The 23,124-nt window shown below is 47.9% G+C and overlaps 1 protein-coding gene across 7 annotated transcripts in view; it reads left to right on the forward strand.

Annotated features, from left to right (window-relative positions):
* The window catches only part of Agap1 (ArfGAP with GTPase domain, ankyrin repeat and PH domain 1), a 435,940-nt gene that overhangs the window by 303,270 nt on the left and 109,546 nt on the right, over positions 1-23,124 (forward strand). For 4 of the 7 annotated variants that reach the window (XM_021160509.2, XM_029480713.1, XM_029480700.1 and 1 more), the window contains one exon: positions 6,399-6,557. The exons of the other annotated variants lie outside the window; for them this stretch is intronic. In XM_021160509.2, the coding sequence (XP_021016168.1) occupies positions 6,399-6,557 (159 nt within the window). The remainder of the gene's footprint in view (positions 1-6,398; positions 6,558-23,124) is intronic. 7 annotated transcript variants of the gene reach the window in all.

A 23,124-nucleotide genomic window follows, 5' to 3' on the forward strand; every position in this document is an offset into this window, starting at 1 on the left:
AAAAATTAGATACAGCCCTAGTCAGTAATGACATAGCCTAGATGTGAGAGTGTCAGCTGATGGATTCCCAGATCAGACTGGCCTGTGGGCTTGTCTGTGGGGGATGTCTTGATTATTGTTTGATATAAGAGCCGATCCCACTGTGGGCAGGACCATCCACTAGGCTGTATAAGAAAGCTAATAAAGCATGCATACGTCTGTGAGCCAGTGAGCAGTCTTCCTCTGTGGTTTCTGCCTCAAGCTCCTGCTTGAGTTCCTGCCCCGACTTCTCTCAGTGATGGACTGTGACCCTGATTTGTCATAAAGCATTTCCTCCCCTAAGCTGCTTTTGGTTTTTGTGTTTTTATTATAGCAACGGAAAGGAAATCGGAATAGAAAGTGTGCCCTGCTACAGCTAGAAATGGGTATAGGTACAAAATAATACTCAGTGAACCCTAAACGCTGTAGGGCTGTTCCTTGACCTGGCAGACTTACTGAAAGGATAGAAATAGCCAGAAACGTGCATATTAGAGATGCTTCTTGGTCCTGATAGGCAGACTCAGCGCTTCCATATGTCGTGTGCAGCTTTGGATGGTGGTTTGCCTCCAGGTCTAACATCTCTCCTTATATATTTATGTTTAAAGGCAGGGCCTGCTCATGGCTTCTGAACACAGTATATTGAGTATAACATTTCCTGGTGTTCATATCTTTCTTATTTTCAATTAGACAGATACATACCTCCTTCACCTCTGAGGCTTTCTGGCTTAATGTGCTGTCATTGTTTTGAGACAAGGTCTTGTTTTATAGCTTGGAGCTCGCGATGTAGACCAGGCTGGTGTCAAACCTGCAGCCAGCCATCCTCTTGCCTTTGGCTCCTGAATGCTGGGTATATGTCACCATGCCCAACAGAGAAAACATTTCTGGTTTATTGGGTCACAATCAGTACAAGTCATAATTCATGTTAAAAATGGAATAAATCAGTATATATGGAGAAAAAAGAGCTTTAATCCCAGGGGAAATCAGAACTGCTGGGTTTCTGTGATATTTTCCTCTGTATTTGGAAAACTGTTTAACTCTGAGACATAAAAGAGTAGGAACTGGTGGGCAAGGGGCTAAGAAGACAGCAAGGCCGCTGCATCCAGATAAGTCAGGTGATGCTGCCTCTGCTCATGGTGTCAAGAGCAAAGCCAAGATCACAGCTGTCATTAGCCAAGTGATGCCAAAAGCCATAAATTTTAATTTTTTTATTTATTGGTGGGGGAGACATTTTATGATCAGAGGACAACTTGAGAGAGTCAAGTCTCTCCTCTCTTCATGTGGGATCACACTCAAGTCATCAGAGAGCAAATGCTTTTGTCAGCTGTGAACCCTTTGCTAACTCAAACCATGGGTTGTTTTGAAATGAAATCTCCAAATTTAATTCTACTTAGGGTATAAAATTGTTGTGCATAAGCAAAAATGTTATCCATGAGCACTTCCTGGCAACTACTCCAGACCACAGGCACACAGCTCAGAAGTCTACCTTCATAACTGCAGTCAGTTTAGTCTTGCCTCTGGGACATGGGGTGCCTGGGTAGATGAAGGCTGCTGGGTATCTGCTTCCTCAGAGCAGCTAGGATAGCTAGGACCCTTCTGGATGCAGGTCTCCTTGGCCACCTAGGTCCCCTTTGGCTCCCAGGAGACTTCCTCCTCAGAAAGTGAGCTCTGCCAAAACCAGAGCTGCCTCCCCAGCATCTTAATACATCTGGCTCCTGCTTAAATGTCATTTGACAAACAGCAGGAGGTTTGCAATGGAGAGGAGCAGCCAGGAATGCATGAACAGTCTCGTCCTGTGCTGTCTGTAACATGTACACTTTAAGAAAATCTGCCTTCATTTTCCAGCACTTTGGCATCCCACCACCAGAAAAGCCCTGGCAACCCTGAGCTCATCTCAGACATCTCCATCTGAATGTCTATGCTGCTCCTGTGAGATCAGGTGCTTGTGGCTCCTCTCCAAGGCCTGTTTCTCTAGTCAGTGATGAAGACTTGGGAACTCTTTCCTTGACTTATCAGGAAAACTGCTTCAGAAGTGTTAGGTGGGTTGTCCTGTAGGCCCACCCTTCAGCAAGGGATTGTAGCCTTCAGGTCACACAGGGCTAAAGATAGTTATAAATGCACCCAAACATAAAGTCCCACACGCTTTTTGTGATTTTATCTACTTTATTAAAACATGATTACCCCATTCTGTCTTTGTTGATGACAGTGTCAAAAGTCTGGATGCTGGAGAGTTTCTTCATTTCTGTCACAGTGATAAAATTCCATGACAAAAGGCAACTTCAAGGAGAAAGGGTTTGTCTTAGCTCACAGTTCCTGCTTCTGGTCTGTCACCACAGGGAAGTCAATCAAGGCAGGAGTTCAGAGGGAGATGAATGTGCCCATCTTTACCATTCAGCAGACTTCATACTCTACTCTTTACAGGACAGGGTCCAAAGCTAGGGGATGGAGCCACCCACTCCCAGGCTGACCCTCCCCACATTAATTAAAGCAACCAAGACAGTCCCCCATAGATGTACCCACAGGCCGCCCCTCATTGACACTCCCTTCCCAGGTGATTCTAGATTGTCAACATGGCGTTAAAACTAGCCATCTGTGGTGGTTTGAATATGCTTGGCCCAGAGAGTGCCACTGTTAGGAGGTGTGGCCCTGTTGGAGTAGGTGTGTCACTGTGGGGGTGGGTAATGAGACCCTCCTAATCACATGGGAGCCAGTCTTCTAGCAGCCTTCAGATGAAGATGTAGAACTCTCAGCTCTACCTGGATGCTGCCATGCTCCTGTCTTGATGATAATGGACTGAACCTCTGAAGCTGTAAGCCAACCCCAATTAAATGTTGTCCTTATAAGAGTTGCCTTGGTCATAGTGTGTCTGTTCACAGCAATGCAAACTCTAAGACACCATCACAGCCTCGTTGCTAGAGAATGGACAAAGGAAGCAGCGGCTGGTGCTGAGCATTGTCATCCTGGATCAGATGATGATCAGGCTTGTTTTCAGTTTCTAGGGTGTTTGGGCCTGTGGGCATAAAGCATGTGTAGGCAGAATCATCTTGACGTGTTGTTAATTGCTATGAGTCTCTCTACACTGGGCTCAGAGGACCTCAGAGGCCAAAGAGGACACCCCTCATCCCTTCATCCTTCTGAGAAGGAGCATCCTAGCCTGTGCTGGCCTGGAACTCTCTTTGCAGTGCAGTCTGGCCTGGAACTCACTCTTGTCCTGTCTCCACCTCTTTAGTACTGTAGTTATCAGTGTGCTCCACCACTCCCAACAGTCTTGCCTGGCTCTTCTTCCATCACCACAGCCGTATCCCACAGCTTCCGCTTGCAGAGACCTCATGGGATGAAAGTGGGAGCAAATCAGGGGAGATACTGGGGAGTTGTGGTGGCACTTCTGTCAATACGGCCTGGATGGATAGATGCATGGCATCACGGTGACCATTGTATGACATACAATATGACTTCTGTTTTTTGATGGAGAGACATCTTTATGTTAGTGTGAATTTTCAGCTTTGTGGGTTATAGGATCTGAGAACGGCCTCAGAACTCACTCCCCAAGTCTCTTTGCCCTCCCTCCCTTACATCCCTCCCCTGCTCTTCTCCTTGCTTGGAGCCCTTAGGAGCAATGGGCACAGCTCATCTAGGCAGGCCCCAGCCTACCAGAGCCACAGCTCTGGTCCTTGTGGAGGGAGCCCCTCACCCACTCAGAGGGAAGGGTGCTGCCTCTGAACTAAGGGAATGAGTTTTCCAAGAGGCAGCCAGCTTCAGGGTGGGCTCGGAAGAGGCATATGAAGAATCCCAGCAGCTGTGTGTAATGTCTCCTTGGTAACAGCAGCCCCTCCCCAGCTGCTGGGAGGTGTGAGGCAAGAGCAGGGTCTTGTTATTCATGGCACTGATCCTCAGAATATGGGCCTCGGAATATTGCTGTTCTTTCCAGGGTGTTTAGATGCTCCTGTGCCTTCAGAAAATGACAGCTGGGGGAGACTGGCCCTGAGGCTTTGAGTATCCACTTTCTATCCCACACACAGGTACATACCAACCAACACCCTCCCCACATAGACACACAAACAGCTTTCAGACACCTGGCCCATACGTCTGTTGTGATGAAGAGCTTTGCTTGCAGTTTGTAGTTGTGTCTCTAGTTTCTACGTTGAATGTTGGTCTTAGTTAAGAGTTTGAAGGCCCACTCAGACCCATTTAACCTGGGTATCTAGAAAGCAGTGGTAAGGTTTTCAGGGACTCTGCAGCTTGGACACTCTCAGGTTTGCTCATCTGTTCTCTGGATGCCACTGTGAACAGGAAGGTCTGTGGCCCTTGGCTTTTCCCTTTGCTGTCACTTCTGGGTTCTGGTCTGGACTCACACAGCTGGTTTCCCTTCTGAGGTTCAAACCACATTCAGTTCAGACAACAGCAAAGAACCGGTGTTCTGTTGCGCTTCTGGTTTTGATGGAGAGACATCTTTATGTTAGTTAGTGTGAATTCTCAGCTTGACGGGTTATAGGATCATCTAGGCGTGGGAGGACATTAGTAGATTGGGTGTTAGTTAATAAAGAGTGGGCCCTAAGTGCGAGTGGCACCGTTCCACGATCTGTGGCCCCAGGCTGAAGAAATCTGGAGGACTCAGCTGAGCACTGGTCCTCAGGGTCCTGGCTGTAGTTACAGTGTGACCAGTAGACTGTTCCCTCAAGCTGTCAGTCAAACACAAACAACTTCTCATATGCTGCTTTCTTCAGGTTTTCTGTCAGAGTGATGGGACAGATAATCAGCAGTGTTTACTTAGCACACTGTGGTGTTCTGCTCCGTACTGCCTCTCACCAATCGACTAAGTTACTGGGGTGTGTGTGTGTGTGTGTGTGAGAGAGAGAGAGAGAGAGAGAGAGAGAGAGAGAGAGAGAGAGAGTGAGTTTGTGTGTGTGTGTATATACACGTGCATGCTCATGTTCACAGGTGTGTGCAGGTGCATTCAAATTCATATTCTTTCACCCCACCCTTTATCCATCAAAATCAGAAGCCTAATTTTTTTAATTAATTTTTTTTATTAGGTATTTTCCTCATTTACATTTCCAATGCTATCCAAAAAGTGCCCAATACACTCCCCCCCCCCCACTCCCCTACCCACCAACTCCCACATTTTGGCCCTGGCATTCCCCTGTACTGGGGCATATAAAGTTNGCAAGTCCAATGGGCCTCTCTTTCCAGTGATGGCCNACTAGGCCATCTTTTGATACANATGCAGCTAGAGTNNAGAGCTCCGGGGTACTGGTTAGTTCATAATGTTGTTCCACCTATAGGGTTGCAGTTCCCTTTAGCTCCTTGGGTACTTTCTCTAGCTCCTCCATTGGGGGCCCTGTGATCCATCCAATAGCTGACTGTGAGCATCCACTTCTGTGTTTGCTAGGCCCTGGCAGAAGCCTAATTTTTAAAGCCTCTACTTGGCCAGACTGGCACTACTGATCTACTGATGGGCCACTCTCTTAAAGCCCTGCTCCAGGAAAACCTCCCACTGAGTCAGTTCGGAACCAGGACCACTAGGAAAATTGAAAAACGCCTTCTCTCTGAGTTTGGGGTCAGCTGCTCTACATAGTGAGTTCCTGCACAACCAGGGTTATGTAGAAAGACCCTGCCTTAAAAAACAAACAAATCAAAAACCAAACAAAACAGTATCTCCAAAGAGCCACCTGGCTCCCTCTAATGGACCCATTCACAAGCCATGGACATGATGGCTAAGCCTTAGAGAAAAGCAGCTAAGTAATTACTTTGTTGAGTCTAAAATTGGTGTGACCAGGCAATCATGTGTTTTGATGTTGAGCAACTGACTCAAATCATCGTGCCTACAGAAGAACCATCTTCCTTCACAGCCCCCGTGAGCTCTGAAGCCACTGGGTGACTCTTGTTCTTCAGAACCTTTACAAGGTTAGTAGTGAGGGTTTCCACTGAGGTGCCTCTGGGTTGATTATATGGGACAGTTGTCCTATGAGCAGCGTCCCCTGGTAACAGGCAGTTGCCTCCCAGTTGATGAGTCTGTGTGGCTAGGTTGGCATGACCAGCCTCTCGTGGTCTTCTTTTTTCCCTCTGGTGGCTCGTTCTGCCCTCACTGGTTCTCTTGTCTTTAGAGATTATAGCAGGGCTACTGGTCTTTGGATGGATTTATGGGCAGTTGCCAGCACTCTTTCTTCACACTTGCTCAATGGGGCACCATTGGGGTTCATGATGCCCTTTTCTTCATGATCTTGTACTGTACCTGGCTTCCTTTGACTTACTGGAGTAGGCAGGATGACAGCGGCGTGCAGGGGTCAGGTACTTGTGCCAGCGTGAAGCCCCACAGACTAGGTCATGCTGGTTTCTGTGGTCTGCAGTCCGGCGTGGTGTTCACCTGACTTGTTTATTCCTAGGGAATGTCACTAGTGCGTCTGGGTCTCAGATGGCAAGCGGCATCAGCCTGGTCTCCTTCAACAGCCGACCCGATGGCATGCACCAGCGCTCCTACTCAGTCTCCAGTGCCGACCAGTGGAGTGACGCTACAGTCATTGCAAACTCAGCCATCAGCAGTGGTAAGAGGGGGCACAAACTGCGGCCATCTCCAGGTCCTCTGTGAAAGCCAGGGGCTGGGTTCAATGCCCAGGGTACCCATGCTCCACTGGGAGCATGGTGCCATGGGCTGCTCTGACAGTGGCACGCATGTCTCACCAGTCACCTGTGAGCACTTTGTCCTTGATCTCCTATCTCATCTACATCCCATCATCCATCTGTCCTCTGCTCGGGGCGTAGACCTTAAATCCTCTTCATTGGTCAGATCTAAAAGTGGAGGCTGCAGAGGGGACAGATGTCTTACCTGTGGTTAGGTAATAGGGACATAGTGCAGTTGAAAAGGGATGTCAAATGTTATATCCCAGTCTTCCGCCCTACCAGGATTGCTGGCATCTCACTATCCGCACGTATTTTGTATTGTTGAGTCAATTCATCCGCCTCTCAGTCTTCAGGATTCCTGGTGTAACGTCTAAGTTCTGGGGAATCCCCTCTGTCGTCTCTCAGATTTCCACTTTTTTTTGACAAGTGTGGCCTGCTTCTTGGGGGACAGATGTGGTACCCTGGAAACTGCCTTTGATGTTTGTGTGACAGCATGAATTATGCAGCGTGCTCCGTGCACTGGCTGCTGCAGCTTGCTTTGCCTGTGGCATTCTGTCTGTGGCCCGTTCACCGGTATTTAAGGGAATTCCCACTGTTGTATGTAATCTGTCAGACAGGGTTTTGAGAGTCATTTTAGCATAATTTGTTCTAATTAAAAGATTCCACGTGAGGTCTTCCCTGTGGGCCCCCCAGCTGCTGCTGCAGCAGGACGCTTGCTCTGAGTAAACACCATCTTACTTCTGGTCTTTCCAGGGCACTCCACAGAAGGGAACAAACAAACGCTTCTGACCAGGTCTTCTCAAAACCGAGAGAGAAGCAGGGGTCAGGAAAGGTGATCCAAACAGACACCTGGAACTGGACAGAGGGATGTCTGACAGACAGCTGCCAGGAGTTGGCTAGAAGGGCAGAAGCCCAGGCTGCCCCATGTGCCACCTCCCACAGGTTACTACCGTCCCACCTTTACTGCACAGATCCATCTGGGGCCAGCCCCAATTCCCACCATCTTTAAGGGGCACAGGAGCACAGAATCCTATGGGACACATAAGTAAAATGTGTGTGTAAGTGCATTATATGGCCTCTTATCACACAAACGTTCCCCTGCAGTGCTCCATGATAGCAGCCAAGGAGAGAAGCCCGAGGGCTTCCCATCAGGTTTTCTTCTTACTTAGTTGACACAAGACCCTTGTTTTTGTAATCACTTTATCTACCGCCTAACTGCCACCACCCCACCCCCCAGGCCCACCTCTGTTCTGTTTGTTGGGGCAGCAGAAGCAGCTATCCCAATGGCAACAGCTATCCCGATGGCAGCAGATATCCCGATGGCGGCCGTGCGACAGAGCCTGGAAGCTTTAGGGTCTCCCTCCACCTGCACTGTGAAGGGCTTGTCTTCAGGCCCAGCACCAGAAGTCTCTTTTCTCTGCCCTGTCTTCCACCCTAAATTAAGACTTAGGCTTCAGAGAACTTTTCAATCCTTCCCCCTTTTGACGCACAGGTACCCCTGGGGCATCTGCCTCTAGGCAGCTGTGAGCCACTCCTAATTAGATAGATGACTTTGTAGTGGATAAAACTGGGAGGCAGGAGGCGCTGGCTAAATTAAGAGAAGAAGGCAAGAGGAACCCATTCTGTGAGATGGAATGCCCCAGTGCTTTATGGCTATTACTGTTGTGTGGCTTTACATTTAAATACCTGAGGTTTAAAATTAAACGTCTAATAGAATTTGGCATTGCTAACATGAGCCCAGCATCTGCCCTCAGAGAAAAATCTAGACAGCTCTGTTCAGGGTTTCAAATTGCTGTCTGCTGGCTTGCGAGCAACAGCAGGGATTGGATCCCTCTTCCACTAAGTACCACATGCTGTGCCGGGTAATTTTTTAAATGCAGAGTATATTCGTCTTGGACTTCTGCACTGGAAAAGGCTGTTCCAGTAGTACATGAAAAATTAATTTTTTTACATTTTTCCTCACTCTCCTAAGTGTTTGACAGAAGTAATTTTTGCAGCAAGAGAGAATAAAAAACTGGTGGCTGTAAATTCCTGTCCTGGAACCTCTTGTGTAGATTCTTTATGGACCCAGAATTGATCTACACGTCAGATCCTGTTGTGGTCTGAACTGTTTATCACCGTAATGGCAGTAGTGAGCCCGAGAACACCAACTTATAATCCTGGGTGAAAGAAATTGGTGTTTGCAGTCAATGAAGAGGAGCTTAGCATTATTGATAGATTCAGAACAATTATCTCTGCAACAACTATTGGCTAAGGGTTTCCTCGACTCTTACTGGAAGCCTGTGATTTTTTATTTTTTATTAATCATTTCCTTACGAGTAATTTTCTCTGGAAGTGTTAGGCAGGAGTGAACATTCCTGCTGGGAGCAGGGGCCCTGGAGGGCCATCTATAGCAAACTTGGTTGTCATAGCACACTTCAAGGCAAGGTGTTTGTTTTAGATGCATCACCTCCATGCCAAGGGCAAGAGCCAGTCACACAAACACACACACTATCTGCATTAGTCTTCCAGTGTTCTGGAGTGTCTGACTCAGTCTGCCACTCCCCAACACCCATACCCACACTGTCCCTTGCAAGTGCCAGCCTCCTGATGGCCTCGGCCATGGCTGTTGCTATGGCAACAGCACTCTCAAACCCCCACCCCCTGCCGCTGTCAGGTTGTTCTGATAGCTCCACCCTTTCACAGATTGCTTCAATCCAACAGTTTATCTTCTGCCTCAATGACTGGCTGCCATGGTGAATACATTTCTTCATATGACTCTTCAGCGCGCTTCGGTTCCCTTCAGGCTCCCTGGCTCATACAGCTTTGGCAGTGTTAAGCACAAACACCATTTATGTTTCTGTGGGGAAGTCATAGCTGACATCTGTGTGCGTGTACTTGTACCTGTGAACTTGCATGATTGGGCGGGATGGAGGAGGGGAGTCCTGTGTGGGGGCTCCTATGAATTATTTGCCTTCCTGCCAGGACCTCTGGTTGTTACAGTTGAGTCCTGATACGGAAGTACTTGTGGTTTGCTAATTTTCAACTTTCCCCATTGTGGAAGTATTTTAATCCGCTGTAGCTCTGCTAATTGTCTGTACTTTGTTTTGTTGTTATCTTGTGGCTTCTGCTGTGGCCCATCCAAGAAGGGTCAGCAACTCTGCAGTTGAGAGCAGGAGGACTCTAGCAATTGCACCGTCCCTGTGGGCCCAAGGATAAGAACTATGGCTTCTTTAGTTTGTTTTGTTTTGATTTGTTGGTTTGGGGTATTTGTTTTTTGAGCTTTGCAGTTTTGTCTTTGGGTATTGTGCTGGCAATTCTAGAACCTGACCAGCAGGTGGTGGTAATAGGACAATGCCCGGCTTTGATCTAGTCATTTATTCACCTTTAAATGGGGGAGGGCTAGGATGTGTTTCTTGCCTCATATCTGACATTCTTTCTCTGAGAACCATGACTCCCTAAGACCATACCCATAATAAGTATCCACATTCACACAGGTCTTTCTTACATTCTTGTCCCTATGTGATTTTGTTTTTCTAAGGCAGGACTCAGAGTTAAGATGTAGAATCATATAAATTACCTGGGTTGTTTTTTGTTGTTGTTGTTGTTGTTTTGTTGTTGTTGTTGGTGGTGGTTTTTTAAGAAATACACGGTGGAAGAGAGAAGTGTTTTCTTCCAAGGCTCCTGAGTAACTCCCCATCAGTCCCTCCCAAAGCCTCCTGCATTGGGGAACCATCCCCTGCTTAGTCAGCCTTCCTCCCTGTGCTCTCGTGGCTCAAAGCCTGGCACTCCTGTCTAAGCCCCCTGCAGGGCAGGGGGGCTGCTCCATCCACCATGCTAGGCGGCCTCATTAGAAGGATGACCCAGGTTCCCTTCTCTGCATGTGGTTTGAGAGAAAGCAGAAGCTTCCTGGGTAGCCAGCCATAGGGTGAAGGGTGGATTTCTTTCCCTCCTGATCAGAATGCTATGACTTTGTACTCTGCCTCCTCCATTCCTGGCTATCAGCTATTTCCAGCAGTAGCTGCTGACCCAGAAGAAATAGGACAACCCTGTCACCCCAGTCACTAGGACAAGGAGCAGTGACTTTTATGCCTGAAGGCCAGCAGGGCTCTTACCACCACCAGTAAAAATCTAGGAATGTTTGAAACAGATGGCCAATGCCATGGGTCATTATAGCCCCCTCCCTCAGAATCTTCTAGACCACTGGATCTCTTCAAGGGGTTTTTAATCCTTACCAAGGGAATGGCCATTGATGTCTGGGGCATTCTTGTTAGTGACAGTCATTGGGGAAGAAGGAGCTGATGATAATAACCAGAGATGGAGATAAGAAGAGCTTCCTGAGCCAGAGTTAGCTGAGCCCACACAGCAGCAGTGCCTAGGCCTGAGCTCCTTCCAGCAGCTACTACCCCACGTCCCCAGGAATCAGAATTCTTCCAAGAAGATGGAAGCCAGCTTCCTTTTTGGGGGGAAGGTCACTTCAAGGCCTTGTCCTCAGTCTGAGCTCTACACAGCATCTCCCAAAACTGCACTAGCAGTATCGGTGGGATCAGGAGCTCACTGACAGTCCAGTTGCCACTACTAGTGAGCACAGCACAGCCTTGACTAAACAGTCACTACTTGGCAAGGCCTCCTAGTTACGATTACTGTTGCTGTGATGAAACACCATGGCCAAAAGCACTGTGGGGAGGAAAGGGGTTGTTTGTTTGTTTGCCTTACATATCCTGAGTCACAGTCTGTTAATGAAAACCAAGGCAAGAGTTCAAACTGAGCAGGAACTTGGAGGCAGGGGCTGATGCAGAGGAAAACCGACCAGTGTAGGCCTCTTTTGAGATGCAGACATGGATGTAAAGGGCATGTACTCTAACCAATGGGGAGGCATCAGGTTGGACCCACATCTGCTTTGCTGATCATGCCACAGCAGTTCCCTTTGCCGGTTGGCTTACCTGCACCGAGGATGCTGTATGGGGTGGAGAAACCACTTACATCAAGGCCTGGGGAGTCCCTGCAATAAGGAGAGGGCTGGCCTGGGCAGCCTGAGCCTGCTGCTACTGCTCTAAGGAGCAGAGTTGTGTGAACCTTGGCTAATCCTCAGTCTCCAGGCTTGAGCTGAAAATGGGTCAGAAGTTAGAACTAGCAGCCCGAGTTCCTAGCGGTTCAACAAGCCTCATGTAGGAACAGCTGAAGGGGGCTCCAAGCACTGACAGGCAGGGGCCAAGCACAGCTTGTCTGCGGCATGATCCCAGGACCGATCGGCCCCTTTTCAGAATTACATTTCCAGCATGTTTTTGGCAAATTGGGATGTATTAAGAGCAGAAAGCAGACAGCAGGAGGCAGGAGGACTTCAAAACTGTATCCTGCCAATAGGATACTAAAAGATGGAGGCTGGAGTTACGTGGTGGCTGCAACTTTCTCTTTGCCCTTGCCTCGGGAATCCCATCCTTCCTGCTATTCAGAAATGGCTCTTAGTCTGCCTATGCACTGCCATCTTAGATTCTGTGTTAAAACACCCCTAAGTCTCTGGGCCATGTCTAGAACAGAACCTTTGGAAAACTGAGACGGAAGATTGCCAAGAGTTTCAGACCAACGTGGGCTAACAACGTGAGGCCCAGTCTCTAAAGACATAACTACCAAGTACTGGGATGACGGCTGGAGATGTGATTCATGCAGGTTGAGATAAACCCACATTGGCGTGCTCTCCAGTACTTTGGAACATGTGGCCATTTGGACAGCCTACGTGGAGAGACTGTCGGCTGAGTATTGGCTAGCAGACATTCTCTGCTATTTCCTGACTAAAACAAAGACTGCAATGTGACCCTCAGTCTCCATCTTGGAGCTGTGACTGAACCTGCACAGACCTTTCTCCCCTAAGTCGCTTTGTCAGAATATTTTATCACAGCAACAGGAGAGACTAAGGCAATGAGTCAGTAGTAAAACCAGAGGCAAGTTCAGTGCATACCTGTCTAGGTGACCTGTATTTCACCACTGCCACTTCTGCCCTTTGTCCCACAAGTGCGTGTTAACACTTTACTGTATCATCCCACCACCCTGGGCTTGGGACTGAAATAGGAGTCCCACAATTCCAGAGTCTCTCCCAGATGGAGAGAGATAGATAATCAATGAGGAGACAAATTGAAACGTATTTGTCAAGCGAGGAGAACGAGAGAGTAGGCAGAGGATGTCTTCATGATCGGTCGGGCTAACCTGCACACATTCATGCTTTTACTGCCCACAACACATCGTTCATTCCTTCAGCAGATCCAGACTGCCCTCTGACCTGGTGTCTTTGCCTGAATCCTCAACTGATCAGAAATATTTAGAGAAAAGTGTGTATCGCTACTGGACAGGTATAGATTTGTCATTGTTCCCAAAGCATAGCACCCAGGTACTTGTGATCCACGCTGTATTGGGTATCCAGTGGTCTAGAGAGGGCTTCAGATGCAGAAGAGGATGTGTGTAAGTTCTTTCCATATGAGGGACTGGAGCATCCACTGTTTGTGGTATCCCAGGGGGCTCTGGCACCAGTCCTTTCCAGATACCAAGGGGAGATTCCAGTAGTAAGCACATCACCATGTGCACAGAGGCTCTGAAATACATTGGTAGTGGTCCCCGAGGAGAGAGACACGTCACGTGGGCCTCAGTGCTGTCAGGACCTCTTTAACCTTGAGAGCATGTGGTGTATACATATGGGGTGAATGGTGGCTGAGACATGGCACAAAGGCATCCTTGGAGCACAGGTGAATGTCAAGGCATCAGGTAGTGGTGAGGCACAGAAGGGCTCCAAAGAGGGTCCTGACAAGGCAGTAGTGCACCCGTGTGCAGTGGCAGACCAGGCAGGAACAGCAGGGCAGTTTGACTCTTCTCCCATCGTCTTCCCTGGACTCTGTCCAGTACCACCATGACACAGCTTGTGCTGTTCCTCAGTCCCCGTTTTAGGAGCTGTCTCAGGGTGACTATTGCCGTAATGGAAAACTGTGACTAAAGCATCTTGGGGCAGAGATGGGTTATGTGGCTTACCCTTCCTCACCGTTCATCATTGAGGAAGTCGGGAGAGGAGCTCAGTCCTGGAGGCAGGAGCGGATGCAGAGGCTGTGGAGGGAGGAATGCTGCTTACTGGCTTGTTCTTCATGCTTGCTCAGCCTGCTTCCTTATAGAACCCAGGGCCACAGCCCAGGGTGACACCACCCACCATGTGGGCCCTCCCACATCAGTCACTAATTAAGAAAGTGTTGTATACTGTAGAGTCTGCAGGCTTGCATGCAGCCAGATCGTACGGAGGCATTTTCTCAGTTACGGCTCCCTCCTCCCAGATGACTCCAGCTGGTGTCAAGTTGACACAAATTTTAGGTTTTTGTTTGTGTTTAGTTTAGAATACACCATGCTTCAGCCCCCATTAAAGATTGGCAGGAAAGCATAAGCAACGTGTTGGGTGTGTGGGTTATCAAGTTCAGAGAAGACTGGGTGATTTTTTTTTTTCATGCATTCTTGAAAAGATTTTGTCCCATGGTTGGATGCTACTCTTAGGCCTGGAAAATGCTCACTTGTAATTTCTGTGGGTTTGGTGAGAAATATAGCAGTGTGGGAGAAGCTTTAACCCTGCCCTCCCCTGCGTCATCAACTGTTGGCATAAAGTTTGTCTCGTGAATGAGTGCGCGTGTGTGCGTGTGCTGGGAATGGCTTTATGAAATCTCAAAGCCCACTCCAGTGACATGTTTCCTTCAGCAACTCCACACCTCCTAGGTCTTCCTGAATGGAGCCAAGTGGGGACCAAGTATCCAAAGTCCCGAGACATGCTGGGGACATCTTACTCAAACCACCAGACTCCCCAACTCTAGAAATCTTTTTCTTTAATATTTACGGGTGTTTTGCCTTGCATCTTCATCTGTACCCAGAGGCCAGAAGAGGTTGTTGGATCCCTTGGGGTTGGAATTAAAGACAATTATTATCTGCCATGTAGCTATAGCCTCTGGAAGACTGGCTAGTGCTCTTTAACTACTGCTCCAGCCCACAGAGTTGTGAATTTCAAGTGCATACCTCCACACTTGGATTTTTTTAAAACATGAGTTCAGAGAATTGAACTCAGTTCATCACACCTGTGTGGCAAACACTACTGGCTGAGCTGTCTCTCCAGCCCATGGTAATATTCAATAGGTTTTCAGCCTTCCTTTGCTTCCTGTGTTAGAAGCTGTAAATGTATAGACCTTAAGGGCATATGATAAAATAAGATAGGAAGACAAATGATGGAAGTGAGCCCTGAGGAAGAGCAGTTAGGAAAGCCTCGTGAGACGACTGCTAGGACATGGGCTCGCAGAGGTGGAGGTCGGCCAGCCTCGGGTCCGCTGTGTGCTCCTCCGTGCCTGCTTACTGTCTGTAGCCTTGCATTCTTAAACTTCGGTCACTGGACGTATCTTATGCTAAATCTCTGCCTGATTATCTGACAGATAAGATTATTAACAGAAAGTGTTATTAATATTAATTACACAATGATACTAAAAATTTTATATGGCAGAAGCAGATGGTTATTTAAAACGAGTTAAGTTTTAGCCTTTTTATGAAGAAGCATTTAAACATATTTAGTTATAAATGCTATTTTAATTGACACATTATTTCTACAGTGGGGGCTTTAAAATCTTACTGCAGTTGCAGAGGAGGGTTTCTGTGTATATTTCAGTCTCTTAAAGCGTGCACTTACTTGCAGAAAAGCAGTCCTAATGCTGTTTCAAAGACAGAGCTGGAGAGGGCTTTATAGGAGCATGCCTGTGGGTATCACAGCTGCTTAGAGCTCAGGAATTAGGCACCCGTGTGTGAACAGTTGTCCAAGGCATTTGTCATGGGAACAGCACCCTGGATCCTCTTCTCTAGGTGGGCATGCCATCATTATTTTAACTTTCTCAAGCCTTTTTCTGGATTCTGCACATAGCTGAGGTAAGCACAAAAACTTGAGAAGTATTTCCTACAGATGGACCAGAATTCCTTTAGAAGCATCAAAAAGCTAAGCCTGATTCCTCAGGACTGGAAACTCTGCTTTAAACCAGCTGTTGGCCCTTTGTTTGACATCAAATTTTACATTAATGGTACCAGGTGAAGTAAGCCACACCCCCAAGCCTCACCCTGACCCTCCCCTAGCTAAGACTGCAGCCCCAGGCCTTTCTCCCCGCCTGTTAGCTGGCTGCAGTCCAGAGGTTTGTTTCCACAAGTGATCAGCTGTGTCTTTAGTATGAGCAGGCTCGCACTTGCATGCGTGGTGTCACTGTGGTTTCCCCAAGAAGCCTGTGTTAACGTAAGAAGTGTAGCCTTAGCACAGCAGTTAGGAGTCCCGGGCCGGACAGAGTTCAGCATGTAGTTATTCACTCGACCAGGCCTCACCTCAGCTGCATTACCTTGTCTCCCAGCTCTTACTCTCCACGTGAGCAGAGGTACTGGACTCCCCCATGCGTTTGAAGCGGAGCATGCCCAGTGGGGTTCCCATAGGTGCCCACCTTCCACCGAAAGCCTGGGAGCCTTGCACGCTTTGCAGTATCAGCAAACTTGATTTTGTTTTTTGTTTTTGCATTTTCCTCTGCAGCTCATGAAGAGCCAAATAAGACCAAGACCAGTCCTTCCAGTGGCCTAAGTCCCTCTGGAGGAACCGGCAGAAGCCCCTAGTCTGCAGCTTGTTCGTTCAGTCCCTTGACAGTCATAGCACCAGGATTCAGGATGCAGGGTCTCTGTTCCCGAAGAATGGAAAGTTCTGCTGGGAGAGAGAAAAGATAATGACGTCTTTTGCCTGAAAGGTGTCCCAGGGTCTAGAACTAGAAAGTGTGCTTGGTGGGGTGGGATGAGGCTGCAGCTGAGTGAGAGCTTTTGCCTCATCTATATGAGGCCCTGCATCCAGTCCCCACTGCCTCAGAGGGTGAGGGATTGGATCAGAGGATGACACCTATTTCCTCCTGCTCTGTAGCCATGATCCAATTGGGAGACACTAAAAATAGCCAGGAAGCTGTGTTCGCCTGAAAGTGAGGTGTTCTGTAAGTCAGAGTCTCCCTGGCTGTGTGAATCCTTCTCTCACTGCTGCGATCACATCCATGACAAGAGCACCTGAAGGAACAAAGGGCCTGCCGTTCTGGGGTAGGCATGGTGGCAGGAGTGTGAGGCAGCTGGTCACATGGCATCTGCAGCCAGGAAGTAGGGAGGTAAATGCTGTTTGGTTGCTTCTCAGCCCGAGGCCCTCAACCCAGGGAATGATGCTGTATACGTTTATCTTCTCACCTCAACCTAATCTAGAATCAGTATTGCAGGCATGTTCTGAGATGTGGGTAATTCTAACCTGTGTCAACTTGACGATATTAACCATCACCGTGAAGGTCTATGCTGGAGTTTGAGAACATGGAACATAGAGTGGACAGATGCATCTGGTCTGGGTTGTGGTGCTGGTGTGTCTGGATAACTCTGGAGTAAGAAACTCCTGGTACCTGGCCCAGATTACTCACCTGGGAAAAGTGTTCTCACCTGGTAGTAACTGACCCTCCTCTTGCTCTGCAAGACCACTAGGGCTGTCAACCAGCAGGATGCTGGGATTGCCAAGCTGGAGGGTGGAGTGGGCAGGTGTGAGTAGTTAGAGAAAATAAGCAGTGGTCTGAAGCCTTGTGCAGTAGTGGGGAGCGGAGGGGGGTAGTGCAGCCTAGGGAGAGGGCTCCAGTTGTAAAGTCGTGCTGTGTGTGCAAGCAGGAGGAGAGGGGGTCCTCCCAGGCTGAGGAGGCTTCAGGTAGTTGCTGCTTTTAATCTCACCCTGGGGGATCAAAGGCAGCGGTAGGGGAGAGGAATGGGAAAGAGACGCGCTTTGATGGATAGCGATCCAGATCCCACCTCTCCTGCACCCACTCCTGACCCTGCTGCCAGGCACAGCCGGCTGGGGCTTCTGCTTAAGGAAAAAGAAGGAAATGTCAGTTATTATGTTTTGGAACACAATCTTATCTTTTTGTTTGATTTTTAAAGCAATTTTCCCAAAGATCAGGTCTGACTGAAGTGTATTGACAAAATTTTAGCCATGATGAAGAAAATGCTTCAAACCCCAAGAAGTCTGACCCTGGTTCTCGGAACTCTTTGATGGACCTTTCTCTCTCTCTCTCTCTCTCTCTCTCTCTCTCTCTCTCTCTCTCTCTCTCTTTCTTTCTTTCTTTCTTTCTTTTCTAGAACAAAGCTCAAATTCCAAAATCAGTGTTAGGAGTAACACAGTGAAGTTTACTGGAGCAAATGAAGTCTGTTCTGGTTTTTGTTTTGTTTTTTGTCTTATTGAGTGGTTCAATATAATGCTAAGTTAATCATTGTTCTTTGCCAGAAGTGATATTACTGTTACTTTTCTTCCCTGTACAAAAGTAACTAAACCTAAAACCTTGTACACGGGAGGTTATCCCCCACAACTGCACACACCCCACCACAGTCCCGGTTATTAAACGTTGGGGGTCGGGCTCAGGAACTGTCCCCTGGTTATTTTTCAGACATATTTTTATTTTATCTGTGTAAGTGTATGCCTCACATGTGCAAGAGCTCATGGAGGCCGACAGAGGGCAGCAGACCCACTGCAGCTGGAGTTACAGGTGGTCGTGAGCTACACCCTGTGAGTGCTGGGAACTGAACTCAAGTTCCCTGAAGAGCAGAAGTCTTAACTCCAGAGCCATGTCTTAGACCTCCTCTGTATCCTCAATTCTGGGGTGGAAGAGACACTGGGACACCCTTGTCTGCTGCTACTGAATCATTTCAGGAACGTGGGCTTCATCCAGCAGCTCAGGTGGAGGGTGCTCATCTTCTCATGGGCTCCGCATTGGCTGTGTTTGATGTAAGCGGGCCAGCATACCAGATGACTCCATTAGCATACCAAATTGCCAGTGCACAATGACCCTCGTGTCTCCATCCCCCACCTCTCTGTCCCAGGGTGCATGCATCTGCAGCATCAGGGTCAGCCGGGGTAGACTCACCTGACTCTTGCTCAGGCTGCAAGCCTTGGCACCAACCTCTGTGGAGTGAGAAACCATCCTTAGCAGAATTCAAAGAGTGCGGTGCTCAGGAGTCATCGCCAGAGTCTCCGCCTACTCATTTCTTAATCTCATAGAACAAATTCCCCGTGTAGATGGCATGCTTGAAGTATGCCTGTATCAAAATTGTTTATATCATTCAAAGACAGTACATGTTGAAAGCTGGTATCTTGCCAAGTGATATAAACCATGAAACTTTAAAGAGCCTCTGCATCTTAGCATCAATCCGTCACACTAAAGAATAGGACTGCATTAGTCTAAGAGTATTGCATTACAAATTTTTTGATTTGTTTAGGCAGAATCTCATTGTGGCATGGCTGCCATCCCCCTGACTCAGCTCCCAGGGCAGTGCATCTTTCCAACTGATAATTTTCCATTGGTTTTGTTCCGCTAACTTTCCCAGGCCCAAGACAGAGCTGTCCTAGCTGTCTGAACATGCGTGTGTACACACACATGGTGGGGGTGGGCAGGGGGTGGCCCTGTTAAATCAGCAGTTCTCTGTGGTTCCCACACAGACCCTTCCTGAGTGTCATCGGTGCTATGGTTCTCTAAGGCTGAGCCTCACCTGCCTTGTCCCACAACTCAGCCACCCTTATTGCTAAGCTACAGGGCCGTCTGTTCAGGGTCACTATAGATTAGTTCCAAGAGGAACCAAAAACCTTCAAAGCATTCCCTATGAGCAGAGATGGAAGGGCAGGGCGTCCTGCCCACTGGGTAACTAGCCTCTGTCCCTTGACTGAGCCGATTGTCAGAGTCCAGGTGTGCAGACAGGCTGGGGAATGAAGACTATCTTTTAAGTGGCCAGGCCTTCCTTTTGAGGCACCGGACACCATGATGTTATCTGTCTTCTGTGTCTACAGGATGCCACCCACCCTCAACAAAGGCTTGGGAACCACGAGGCTCCCTCCTCATGACCCACCTGCCTGCCTCCACACAGGGGGGTTTCAAACCTCATAGATGTTTACAAGGTGATGTTTCCTTGAGTATCAACAAGGGGAGAGTGGATTTTACAAATTAGCATTTGATTTCTTTTTTTAAAAAAAATATATACCCTGGTGTTTTCCACAGTTAGCTCAAATATAACAAAAGGTTACATGCAACCCCCAAGGGAAAATAAGCTATAATTTATCATCATAATATGTTGGCAATTTATTCCCCTTATTACTCTGGCTGTAAAGACATGGAGGCAGATTTATCAACTGGTAGTTAGAAGTCCTGGGTTTTATGTTCACCTGTGAGTCTGCTACATGTGGGTATACTGGGTATATTGGTATTTTCTGCAAAGACTTGATTTTGTTCTTCATGCTCTATGTGTGTGTGTGTGTGTGTGTGTGTGTTTCATGTACATGTGTGCATATACATGTGGAGGCTGGGGTTCGAAGCTTGATCATTCTCCATCATGTGTTTTGAGACAAGGTCTCTCGTTGGCACTGGAGCTGGTCACTTTGGCTCAACTGGCTGGCCCAGGAGCTCCTGCAGTCCTCCTGTCTCTGAAGCCCTAGTGCTCAGGTTTATAGACATGCACCATCCATAGGGATGAGCTGGTCCATAGGGATGGGGGATCTGAACTCAGGTCCTCATGCTTACAAGGCAGGCCACTTTAGTGACTGAGCCATCTCAGCAGCCCCTGGCTTGGTTTGTTTCTTTTTTTTTCTTTTTCCTTTTTTTTTTTTTTTTAATTAAACATCTATTCAGTGTTTGGTGTCTTCTGTACACCAGTCACATTAAATAAGATTAAAAGTAAAGGGGGTGTTGGGGGGGCTGGAGACATTGTTCAGTGCTTAAGGACCTGCTTGCTTTTCCAGAGAACACAGATTCAGTTCCTGCCACCAGTCTGTAAGTAGCCAGGGGATCTGATGCCTCTCTTTTGACCTCCGACACCAGGCACACACATGCATGGTGCACAGACACACATAAATACAGAATACCTATAGACAAATAAATCTGTATGGAAGCATAGAGCAAGTAGGGGAACACTAATACATAAGAGACTGGCACAGAAGGTGAGACCAAGGGAGGTGGCTCCCATCCCCATGCCTGCTAGAACTGGGGCGGGCGCTGCCTGTGGTCGTCTCACAGTGAGTCACACAGCTTTAGTCATGGCGTTTCTGAAGGTAAATCTCCCAAGGGCCTCTCTAGTAGTCACCAAGACTTTCCCTAAGAAATAACCACTCTTTAATAGAAGCAATGTCTGTTTGGTGACAGCTCTGGTTGGGACATCTTGAGGTTAACCCTGCTGGATGGTGGTCATCAGAGAATACTGTCTGCAGGTGTTGCATAGTCTTCAGGCCTGAGGGAGGCTGAGGTGCAGTGTTGTCACCCCTAACCATCCCAGGTCTCCCCAGTCTCGGGCTTTGGTTCAGTAGGCAGCAGTCACTGCCCTCTCGCTAATGCAGGCAGTGTGTGGATTATACTGTTCCCCAGAACCTCTGCGCTGCAGGCTGGAGCTCCTATTTTACTTTCTGTGTGTATTATGGTCTCTGCAGAGCCTCACTGGTGAGAGAATGAGTCTGTCTGTCCATCCATTCCATCTGGTACTTCACTGGCCACATGGCAGAAGGCCCATGTGTTGCTACTTCTTCCTGTGTGTTTGGGGATGGGAGTGGGGGTCCTCCCGGCCCAGGCAGAGAAGAGAATAGGTGTGGCAGGTCCAGAGCAGGAGTTGAGGATTGGCTGTTTCACTTGGGAAGAAATTAAAATTAAACTGTATGTTGTAACCATGGCAACATAGCCCGGGGGCCAACCTGGATTTTGAACTGTGTCTCTTACTGCCCTTATTTTGGAACCATGTCACATGACAGCCTGACTGTTCCCCAAAAATCATTGGTGTGGAGAGCTCTGAATTTTTAGAAACGCCGGGCGTGGTGGCGCACGCCTTTAATCCCAGCACTCGAGAGGCAGAGGCAGGCGGATTTCTGAGTTCGAGGCCAGCCTGGTCTACAAAGTGAGTGCCAGGACAGCCAGGGCTGCACAGAGAAACCCTGTCTCGAAAAAAAAAAAATTGTGCATGAATTTTTAGAAACAATTTAGTAATGTGCATCCAGTGTGCTATAAGAAGCTATTTTTGTGGGCTCATGCCTTAAAGTCTTCCCTGATGTTTAAATGCATGAAAGTGTTGATTTGTGACTTAAAACTGAAGCCGTGTAAGCAGTCGCAGATAGTCATGCCAGCCTGTGAGCTGAAAAAGAGAATGAGTCCTGTTGCTCATGTCTTTGACATGTAACCCTGAATCTTTGAGGCGTAATGTCAAAATGAGCTTGAGTCCTTTCCAGGCCTGTGTTTCTGTAAGTCAGGTCCATGCAATGCTGTAGTATCATCAGAAGGTGGGAGTTAGTACGTATTTGCATATTTGGCAAATTATGTATGTTTTTCACAGAACTAAAAAAATCTGTACATCTTCAGGACCCTGGACAGGGACATCCCAGGCCTAGCCATCCAAACCCAGCCTTCCCTAGGCAGCAGCGGGGGACATCACTTCTTTCCTCCTTGTGACTTTCTATAGAAATAGCTAAGTTTCCAAAAGTGAGTGGAATCGTGCTATCAAAGAGCAGTCATACATCTAATTAACTTCTGGAGTTTTTCTCCTTGTCGACGTGCCTGGTCTCTCCCCGGCGGCTGGTTCAGCCAGGGCAGCCAGCCCTCCTTGGGAAACAGACTCTTTGTAATTTAGCAGCTGTAAGCACCAAACTTGAAAAATGGCTGTGGCTGATTATGTAAAAAGAGATGAGGCTGGAAGGGAATGGGAATCTCTTGAAATGATTTCATTCCCAACTCTGTGCCCTGCTCAGCCTGCCTTTCCGTCTTTCCAAGTACACTAGATTAATTTAAACTTTGTGCAGCTTGCATTCAGCTAAAAATCAACTAGAGAACGGCTTGATTTTTGACCCTTAAATATCAAATCCTGACTGACAGAGCCCATTGCTTTCCGCTGTGGCACAAGCTTGCCCCAGCTTCCTTGGACAATCCATGTCCCTGATCACTGTGTGGTCCTCTGAGTCGGGGGATGCTGTTTGCTGCCCACATGTCTTTATACTGAGGGTACATTCCCCAAAGCCTCTGGTTATGAACAAGACCCAAGAGAAACGCAGAAACCCACAGAATGCAAGAACAACATGATGTGGAGGGGCTGTAACACAGGGAAGCAGGAGAGGGAAGGATCTCCAGACTTAAATGCTGCCCCCAGCAGGAAGAGCCATCAACCTGCCTCTGTATGGAGCCACAGGCTGGCAAGGGGTCTAGGTGGGGCAGCCACTTCACTTTCTACCCTAAACCCAGTCTTATGGCCCAAGACTGATACTGGCCTTTGCCCAAGGGTTCCTCCAAACTGTTCCCCAATCTCACTACACTCCAAAGTGGAATTTTTTTCTTACATTTCTTATTTAATAGCTTAATACAATGACCTTCTCCCACCCCTTTAAATCTACTACTTTTTAGGTGAAATTTGTTTAAAGTACTTAACTCATTTGAAGTGTAACTTAATAGTTTCTAACATAGCCACAGGTCT

Source organism: Mus caroli, chromosome 1 (assembly GCF_900094665.2).
Source record: "Mus caroli chromosome 1, CAROLI_EIJ_v1.1, whole genome shotgun sequence".
In the NCBI taxonomy this organism is placed as follows: Eukaryota; Metazoa; Chordata; class Mammalia; order Rodentia; family Muridae; genus Mus; species Mus caroli.